Below are 10,674 nucleotides of genomic sequence, written 5' to 3'. Positions count from 1 at the left end.
AAAAATTGGGTGGAATTTTTTGGTGCAGAATCGAACGGCTCTGATGCCAATTGTGAAGGTCTCTGTCACTAATTCACTCAATCTCCATGGATTTGATTACAAGCTCAGATTACATGAGGGATTGGAGGAGGAAGGAAGGGGGATTATAGCAGGAGGAGGAAGAAGATAAGCTAGCCTATCGGCCCAAGCCGCTGTCCGGTCCAAGCCAAGTTGCTCGTGGAGGCCTCCCCCTGTATATGTAGTGTGTCTCCTTCATGGGAAAGGTAGTGCCTGAGGCCCAGCAAGGCCCAGGTAGCTGACACACGACCTCAATGATGGTGCGCACAGCCGAGGCTGCCGAGCGCTCTGTGTAATTCCCCATGCGATAATCCGATGGGACAGCTCCACTCGCTCGCATAGCTCCATCCTCCATGAGGTACTTATAATGGAGAAATCAATTACTCGTTTTGTTTTATCGAGAAGTCTAAGAGCCATGAGATAGTGCGGGATATGCAGACCACCCGTTTCGTATGCCTTTTCTTGCATGGAGGAGGTTATGCGGGAGATTAAAAGGATGCTCATTTCGTGAAGAATATGAACGACGCAAATATGTTTTTTTTTGTGAAGAAGATGAACGATGCAAAATTGCAAATACGTAGATGGACTTCTTGTGTGCTTGCGGGTCCAAATAGAAGATGAGCCACACGGCGAGATGGTTCGTAACCAAAGGTTTAGATTTTTTTAATTATAAGGGGAGAGAGAGGCAAAGAGACCCGCTACATCTAATTGAGGGGGAGAGAAGTGGGCTGATGTGGCTTCATCTAATTGGAGTTGGTAGTGAGGTGGCAAAATTGATGATGTGGATAGCTTGCATGTTTAGATAAATAGGATAGTGGGGATGAACTATTTAGGCGAGAAGTCTAAGTGCCATGAGATAGTGCGGGATATGCAGACCACCCGTTTCGTATGCCTTTTCTTGCATGGAGGAGGTTATGCAGGGGATTAAAAGGATGCTCATTTTGTGAAGAAGATGAACGATGCAAATACGGGTTTTTTCGTGAAGAAGATGAATGATGCAAAACTGCAAATACGTAGATGGACTTCTTGTGTGCTTGTGGGCCCAAATAGAAGATGAGCCACACGGCGAGATGGTTCGTAACCAAAGGTTTAGATTTTTTTTAATTATAAGGGGAGAGAGAGGCAAAGAGACCCGTTACATCTAATTGAGGGGGAGAGAAGTGGGCTAATGTGGCTTCATCTAATTGGAGTTGGTAGTGAGGTGGCAAAATTGATGATGTGGATAGCTTGCATGTTTAGATAAATAGGATAGTGGGAATGAACTATTTAGGCGAGAAGTCTAAGTTCCATGAGATAGTGCGGGATATGCAGACCACCCGTTTCGTATGCCTTTTCTTGCATGGAGGAGGTTATGCGGGAGATTAAAAGGATGTTCATTTTATGAAGAAGATGAACGATGCAAATACATTTTTTTCGTGAAGAAGATGAACGATGCAAAACTGCAATTACGTAGATGGACTTCTTGTGTGCTTGTGGGCCCAAATAGAAGATGAGCCACACGGCGAGATGGTTCGTAACCAAAGGTTTATATATTTTTAATTATAAGGGGAGGGAGAGACAAAGAGACCCGCTACATCTAATTGAGGGGGAGAGAAGTGGGATGATGTGGCTTCATCTAATTGGAGTTGGTAGTGAGGTGGCAAAATTGATGATGTGGATAGCTTGCATGTTAGGATAGTGGCGATGAACTATTTAGGCGAGAAGTCTAAGTGCCATGAGATAGTGCGGGATATGCAGACCACCCGTTTCGTATGCCTTTTCTTGCATGGAGGAGGTTATGCAGGAGATTAAAAGGATGCTCATTTCGTGAAGAAGATGAATGATGCAAATACATTTTTTTCGTGAAGAAGATGAACGATGCAAAATTGCAAATACGTAGATGGACTTCTTGTGTGCTTGCGGGCCCAAATAGAAGATGAGCCACACAGTGAGATGGTTCGTAACCAAAGGTTTAGATTTGTTTTAATTATAAGGGGAGAGAGAGGCAAAGAGACCCGCTACATCTAATTGAGGGGGAGAGAAGTGGGCTGATGTGGCTTCATCTAATTGGAGTTGGTAGTGAGGTGGCAAAATTGATGATGTGGAAAGCTTGCATGTTTAGATAAATAGTATAGTGGGGATGAACTATTTAGGTATTATAGATTCGGACTCTCAGATCCATGCATGTCGATTATACATGGCATTTCCGCACGTAAATACAAGTGTTTGGTACCGAACATAAATAGTGTTTACGTAAAATTTATTTGAAGTGCAAAACTCAAACATCGGCTCTTTGGTTTCCATTGTGGGTCCACATACATATGTTCCACAAGATCATTGAGTAGCTACGCGTGCACCTGATGAGTGATCTCGAAGATTCTGATGCGTCTGTAGAAAGTTCATGAGCTAAGTTGCATCTTGATCTTTCAAGATTTCAACTTGTTCTCCTGATGCTTCGAAGTCATTGGTTTGGGATACACCATCACCCTCATTCCCGATAATCATATTGTGCAAAATAACACAACATGTTATGAGTTGCCACAAAATTTCCGATTCCCACATCATTGCAGCGTCACGAACAATTCCCCAACGAGCTTGAAGGACACCAAATGACCTCTTCACATCCTTCCTAGCCGCTTACTACATTATTGCAAAGTGGCTCTGTTTATTGCCATGCGGTTCGGATATGGTCTTCACAAACGTCGCCTACTGAGAATAGATGCCGTCAACATGATAGTATCCTATGTTGTAGTCTCGGTCGTTGACAGTGTAGTTGCACGGCGGTGATTCTTCATTGCAAAGCTCTTGAACAACGAAGATCATTGAAGCATGTTGATGCCGTTGTGAGACCCCGGCATTCCAAAGAAATCATGCCAAATCCATAAAGTCACGCGATGCCACCGCTTCTAATATGATGATGGCGTCTTTGGTGTAACCTTGCTATATTCCCCGCAAATCTTTGGGCAGTTCTTCCATTGCCAATGCATGCAATCAATTGATCCGAGCATTCCAGGAAACCCCCTGGTCTCTCCAATAGCCAACTATTTCTCTATGTCCTGCGCATTTGGTTCTCTGAGATACTCAGCTCTAAACACCTGTACCACGGCGCGGGCAAATTTGACAGTAGTCTTCAGGCATGTGCTCTCCCCAATCTTGACCATCTCACAAATGGCATCCGCGGCAATACCACGTACAAGCATCCTCAGTGCAGCCGTGCACTTCTGCTTAGTAGAGAAAGAAAGTTGGCCGCAACAATCCCTCGTGAGCTTGAAGTAGTCATCATGTGCCTCCATTCCCTCCACAATGCATAAGAACAATGGTTTCCGCATGCGGAAACGGCGACGAAACCATGGATCATCCGTGAATGTTTGTTTTGGAGCAAAGTAGTCCTTCTGTAATAGCCGTGCTCCAGACACCCTATCCCGATTGATCACTCTTCTCCCTTTGATTGAGCCCTTGAAATTGAGAATATGCTCCACCTATCGGTCAATTTCCTCTTGCATGCTCATGAGCCTGATCATGTCCACTTCTTCGCCCGAATCCGAGGAATCGAAGAACTCATCTTGAATTATTTGATCAAGCTCCGTTGGCCCATACTCCTCGTCAGACGAAGCATCAGAATCCATTGTTTTGCCTAATAAAATCACAAAATATCCGGTTAGACTGCGGAGCGGGGCGGTAGCGGAGCTGCGAGATGGAGGACGAAGAAAAGAGGAGAGAAAAAATGGGGCAACTCTGGGGCTGGATCTGGTGTAATTTGGGATGGGGTCGGGCTATCGGGTCTGACGTGGAGAACGCCCTGGCACCCCATATTAGCGCTATATTTAGGCTAGATGCGAGGGTGACAGTCAGTCCGGACGTTTGAGGCTTGTTTAAGGCGCCCGTTTGAATCGAAATTCCGTGACCGGTCAGTGACCGGACAGGCCGTCCGGGTGTTTGAGGCTGGTTTGGAGCGCCCGCCTATGAATGCTCTAATTCCAAAGTTAAATGCAAACACCTGTAAGCAATAAATTACTGCCATTAAAGTTAGACTATAACCTGCAGGCCAAATTGGATTTAATATTCTGTAGATTGAATCAGATTGCAGTTACGCAGTAGATGCGATCAATCTTAACGATGGCTATCAATGGCGTGATGTCGCCACGATAGCAGAGTGCAAAGACTTGATACGGGATTTTGCAAAAGTTCAGTTCACATATTGCTCCAGAGAAGCAAATACTGCAGCACATGGCTTAGCTAAACATTGCTATAATTCTAGATTACCTAGCTTTTGGGACGTTTTTATGCCTGATTTTATTTCTCAGCTTCATATAAGTGATCTATCTATTATATGAGAAATACAGTAGCAATAAAATAAAAAACACTTAGTAAGCAAAATAATAGTTTTTTTTTTGCAATGTGACATCCGTCCTAGCCTAGTCTATATGAAAGAAAAATACAAACATGAGTGCTGCAAATAACTTTTCTGAGACCCAAATCTTTATGATACAGACCATCATGAATGTCTTTTCTTGGCAAAAGATTTCAAGTAGTTAGAGCATATGTTGATGTTCATTAAAAAACTCTCATTTATTACATTTTTTTTGAATTTTGTTATTCATGTTTGTTTGGATTTTGACTATCTTTGCCACATATTGCTACAGTATTATGCCATATTTGTCTTATATGAGGTCAAATTATTAGCCACACTTAAGCTTGCCTTAAAGAATTATGCCAAACTTTTTCTATCTATGACATGTGAGACTTACTGTTAATAAAAGAAACTCTTGCTTTAGTTGTGGCAAGAACCAAACATACATCTAACTTGGTAGAACTTGTCTAAGTCGATATGTGACAAACAGTGGCAAATTGTAGCTTGGAAACAAACCACCCCGAAGTTTGAGTTTGGGAGCATAAAATTCCATGTCATTTATACTTTTCATCCTTTACTTTTAATCGTGTTTAGCGTTTCGGGCTTTATCATCAATTTTACTTAGACAAATTTTGTTATCGACCGACTAATAGATGCGATCCACTCAACTACCACAAGCGTCTGCCACGTGACCTTATGGTGGTGAAAGATAAAGAAATCCATTGATATTTTCTAAGTCTCTTATCAAGTTGCCTTTGTCCTTGCAATTTTCATTTGTTCCCCTCTGCTCGGACAAGTACCTTTGGCTCTCGGGTGTAGGTGCACTAGGGAAAAATAATAATTTTGAAAAATTCAAAAAAATATCAAAATTCTTGGGAAACGAACTTAACCTTCAGTTGTATTTGTCTATATAATAAAAATAGCCAAGGAATGACTTTTATGCTATTTTGGGTGGAAAAAGTCAACACTATATTCCTCGATCAATCGAATTTGGAGATTCTCACATGTTTCATTCAGCCAAAGCAGAATAACATTTCTGAATTCTCAATTCTAACTGGGATTTTTTTTTTATCTTCCCAAAAGGCAGACATTTGTTAAGAGGAAAATGGAAGACAAATATGGATTTTTCTGAATTCTTCCCAAAATGGAAGACATTCCGTCAAGTTACAAACACAGCTTTCTGAATTTTTCAGAACACTGAGTAGAAACGAACATCTTGGATTTTTCAATAGAAAATGTGGCCAAGAGAAATACAGAATCACATGTTTTATTCAGGCAAAGCCGCAGATCATCCCCATTTCCATTAACGAAACATCTAATCTTCACCAGTGCGCAGGAATCGATACGACACACACACACTCTAGCAGATGAGATCAAAAGACACACACTCCATTACTCATCACAGGAAACTCGCTCCCACTCACACTCTGCTTCGATTCGACGCGCACACCATCCATCTCAGCTCAGGCGACCTGGACCCAGTGGCGTAGCCAGGATTTTATGTCAGGGTGGTCCAATTGGCACAAAATAAAATTTACACCACAAATTTAACAAACCAACATATGCACACAGAATATATCCAAAGCACATATCAATAAGGTCTTGCAAAGCATATTAAAATTCATGTTCAAGTCTTACATTTGCATAAAATATGACACACCTTATTTGTCGGTATACCGCCTTCTCAAGACCATGAAAGTCTCAATTATATTATCTTCGGTCACTTTGGAGAAAGCATCTCGTTCGATGTATGTGACTAGGCAATCATCCAAAAGACTATCACCCATCTTGTTTCTTAACTTGTTTTTGACCACACTCATTGCAGAAAATGCTCTTTCAACACTTGCTGTTGCCACCGGTAGAAGCAATACCAATTTTAGAAGCAAGTACACCAAATTATGAACTATATGCCTTCTTGTTTGAACAAGCTTAACTGAGAGATCAACAAGATTTTCTAGGCCTTTGAAGTTGTCATCTTTTCTCATGTCATCAATATAGTTATCAAGTTGCATTTCAAGGTGCATCAAGTCAGAGCTTGAAAAATCATTGGGGTAGAACTCAGCAAGTCTACGTACCTTTTGTGCATCAAAAGCAGCAAATGAGTTGGCGGGATTCAAGGCCGACATACAAGAAAGCAACTCCATATTGACCTCATCAAACCGATTGTCGAGCTCTTGACTGATTTTATCAATAATCCCAATATAAATTTCCCTTCTAAAGTGGTCTGCATTTGTTTGAGGTTGTACAAACCGTGTTGATCTTCCATAAGGGACATAATTATTCTCCATTACAGGAACTTCAATGCCATGTTTGTTGCAAAAGGAAGTGACCTTTTCAAGGAATGCATCCCACCCATTAGACCTCAGTTCTTGCATCCTACTTTTTGCCAATCTAACAAGTGACATTGCAGTAAGAATATCTTGGTCTCTTCTTTGCAAACACTCGGACAAATCATTTGTATATCCAAGAATGAGAAACATCAAGTGTGCATTGAAAACAAAGTCAAATGACTCAAACACTCCAACAATACTATGTATTTTCGGCCATTCAGCCCTTTGTGAAGTATCTTTACCAAGAGAGATGAGCACATCACGAATTTCAGCATACATATCAATAATGTTGCGAACAGTTCTATAATGAGAGCCCCACCGAGTTTCACCCGGCCTAGGCAAGCCCATCTCTTGATTTAATCCAGTCCCAGTTTCCAGTTCACCACATTCAATTGCCTTCATGATATTGTGAAGTCTAACATTTCGAAGCATGTCATGACGCTTACAAGAAACACCAACAATATTCAGCAATAAAGACACTCGATCGAAAAACCACACACAATCATCATTTCCCTTGGCAACAGCAACAAGAACTAGTTGGAGTTGATGAGCAAAACAATGGACATAATAAGCAGAAGGTGACTCTCTCATGATCAATGTTTTTAGACCTTTAATCTCCCCTTTCATATTGCTAGCCCCGTCGTAACCTTGCCCACGAATTTGACTCATGGTTAAATGCTTATCCACAAGTAAATCTTCAATTGCTTCCTTAAGTGACAGTGAAGTAGTATCACCTACATGAACAACTCCAAGAAAGTGCTCACATGGCCTTCCTAGTTTATCAACAAAACGCAAGCACAGAGCCAATTGTTCTTTGTGTGATACATCGCTAGATTCATCCGCTAGAATAGCATAGTGATCATCGCCGAGTTCTTCAATAATTTTCTTTCTAGTTTCTATTGCACAACATTGGATAATTTGTTGTTGTATACCAGGGGAAGTCAATTTGCAATTACGTGGAGCATTATTCAAAACATACTTATTCACCTCTTCACTATTTGTTGCAAGCCATTTCAAAAGCTCAATGAAGTTACCTCTGTTGCTAGACTCTTCATTTTCTCTGTGTCCACGGAAGGCCAATCCTTGATGCAAAAGAAACCTCAAACATCTAAGTGAATAAGTCAATCGGATCTTGTAAAGACGTAGATCCTCATTATTCCCCTTCACCATAATATTATCAATTTGAGAAGCACGGGGGCTAACAAATAAGTTGTATCTCTCTTGAGCTGCCTGGTGCACACTTGCTACACCACCTTCATGCTTTACAAGCGCATCCTCTCTATTCCAAGTTCTCCAACCATCTTCAGTAAATGCATTGGTTCTATTGCCACTGGTTTTTTTATCTTTGAACAAGTAGCACACAAAGCAGAATCCAGCTTTCTTGCTAATACTATATTCAAGCCAATGATGTTTATGAAACCAGAGAGGATTGAATTGCCGATCTCTGCCTCCAATATTTCTGCTTTCAAATTGATGTGCATATGGTTGGAACGGACGCTTGAGGATATATGCTCGTCGAACGGCATCTTGATCATTGACAGGATAAGACGCAATGGGCAGTCTATCCCCCGGATCATGTGGAAGGCGACTAATATCATAAACAGATGGTGGGTGGGCGGCGACGGCGGCGGTGGCGGCGATGGCGCTGGTGGTGATGAATCCACAATTTCTTCATTTACTCTCTCTTGCACTGATTCTAAGGTTTGTTGTTCCCCTGCGGGCGCTACCGGTGCCGGAGAAGGAGGTGAAAAAGGAGCAGCTACCTTCTTCTTGGATCCATATCTCAAAAAAAGCGATGCAATGTCTCCTGTCCGCTTCATTTTTGCAACAGTTCTACAAAAAAGTTAATACATTAATTCAGTTGGAACAAAGCCCTAATGATTCAATCGGTTCAATTGACTAATCAATTGCAAAAAAATTTAAAGCTTGCACTCTCAACAAACCGTTCAAATCTTCAGAGCAAAAGGAAGTTGTTCTTTGAGTTAGAGAAGAACAAAAATCTTACTCTATACGGGACTGTGTATGGGGCTGTACGCCTGTACCTATGCGTGCGTAGGTGCGCAGTTCCTTCCTCGCCTCGCCGGCCGCCGGGACGGGCGTCCTTCGCTGGCCGCTTGGCCGTCGCCGTCGGCGGGTGCCCTGCCGGACAGCCGGAGTGCCGGCCTTGCGCTGTTGCGCAGTTGCGCTGGGCGATGACGAATTGACGATAGCCGCTAGGGTTTCAGTCCAGAGGAAAAGGAGACGAGTAGACGAGACGACGATCAGCGTACGCGTACCAGGAAACGGAAGAAAGGAGCCAACGCTTCGCATGTACATGGGCTGAGACCTGACTTGGGCCTGGATATGTTTCATTTTTTCAGAGAAGTACTAAACTAATGGGCCAAATTCCAGGGTGGTCCATGGACCACCCTGGCCACCCTACAGCTACGCCACTGCCTGGACTGGACCTGGATGGTCTTGGGCTTCTTGGGCTCGGGCGGCGGCAGCTTCTCGACGGTGACGGTCAGCACGCCATCGCGGCACACGGCGGAGATCTTCTCCATGTCGGCGTTCTCGGGCAGCACGAACTTGCGCATCAGCTTGCCCATGCGGCGCTCCATCCGCAGGTACTTGGCGTCCTCCTTCTCCTCCCTCCTCCGCTCGCCGCTGATCACCAGCACCCGCTCGTCCTCCACCTGCACCTGGATGTCGCTGGAACCCAGCCCCGGCATGTCCACCACGAACGCGTACGCGCCCGGCAGCTCCTTCACGTCGGTGGGGGTGGCCACCATGGCGCGCGCGTCCCGGACGTAGGCACGCGTCGGGCCCTGCTTCTCGCCGGCGGCGAGGCCGGACTCGCCGTCTGGGATGTCCAGCAGGTGCTGCAGCGCCGTCATCATCGGGTTCTCCAAGCCGAACACCATGCCCGCCATTCTCGCTCGCGGATGTCGAGCTCGATCGATCTCCTCGGGTTGGACTGTGTTGGATTGCTTGTTGAATTTTGTGGAATGCTTTGGTGGGGATGCGATGGCGAGGAGGAGGGAGTTTATGTAGGTCGCCGGAGGCGGGGAGTCTGGAAGGTGATGGAAACTTCTGAAAGGTGGTGAACGAGCGCGGAGCAGTGGGGAGTCCTTCGGGCACCGATGGAGAAAGTTCTAGATCGACTTTCCGAATTGGCGGTGCGGTAGCTTTGGGCCCACATGTCATTCGGGGCAGCAGAGAGATATATTTTTTTCTATAGGATACGCAAAGAGAGATTTTCTTTTTGAAAAAGGAAAAACGCATGCCGAGATCTTTTTTTAGGGATACGTGCAATACGGAGTGAGTCCCTAGCCAAATATGTTGACCCTCAGCGCCGCCGCCGCCAAGAGAACCAGCTCTTTCGGTGCCGTCTTTCGGCGACTCCCCTCCGCTAGCGACCTTTTGGTCGTCGGTGGTGACGGGTCACCGGATCCCATGCATGCGGATCATTTTAGTTGTAGGTTCTAGTACCCTAATAACTTAGGTTTTTAGATCGTTCGACATATTGGCTTCGGCGGCCGCGGCGGCGATGCTAAATAAAAAAGCTTCGGATTCTTCTTCGGTGAGGCGGTCGTCTTTATAATCGGTGATGGATTTGGAAACCAGTTCGTTCAAGAGGAGATGTCGTGACGGTGGCGGCATCCTTATGATGAACTTGTGTTCTCGGATTCCGCCGTTGTGACGGCCTATGTGTTAGAATAAATCCGAGGCATACCGTCGATCATCTGAGGACCGAGCAAATCACACGAGCACGACACCGAGTTTTGTTAACGAGGTTCACCGATATGACTACAACCCCGGGGCCTGACTATGGGAGCTCCTTCCCATGACACCGCTACAATACCGCACCCGGTCGTCCTGGACGCTGACACATGTCGTCGGCTTTCACTGCGTTCATGTGCTATTATGTTGGCACATGTTACATCGTGCGTCTATCCCCTCATTATATAAGAGGCC

General features: G+C 44.4%; 1 protein-coding gene across 1 annotated transcript; it reads right to left on the bottom strand.

The window, feature by feature from the left end:
• Positions 1–8,339: 8,339 nt before the first annotated feature.
• On the bottom strand, positions 8,340–9,696 carry LOC123065008 (17.5 kDa class II heat shock protein-like). The gene has a single exon (XM_044488383.1). The coding sequence runs from the start codon at positions 9,627–9,629 to the stop codon at positions 9,090–9,092; it is 540 nt and encodes a 179-aa protein (XP_044344318.1). The 5' UTR covers positions 9,630–9,696; the 3' UTR covers positions 8,340–9,089.
• Between the last annotated feature and the right edge of the window lie 978 nt (positions 9,697–10,674).

The sequence above is a fragment of the Triticum aestivum genome, chromosome 3B (assembly GCF_018294505.1).
Source record: "Triticum aestivum cultivar Chinese Spring chromosome 3B, IWGSC CS RefSeq v2.1, whole genome shotgun sequence".
Classification (NCBI taxonomy): Eukaryota; Viridiplantae; Streptophyta; class Magnoliopsida; order Poales; family Poaceae; genus Triticum; species Triticum aestivum.
The sequence above is the reverse complement of the archived record's forward strand: the minus strand, read 5'-3'. Positions and strand labels throughout refer to the sequence as shown.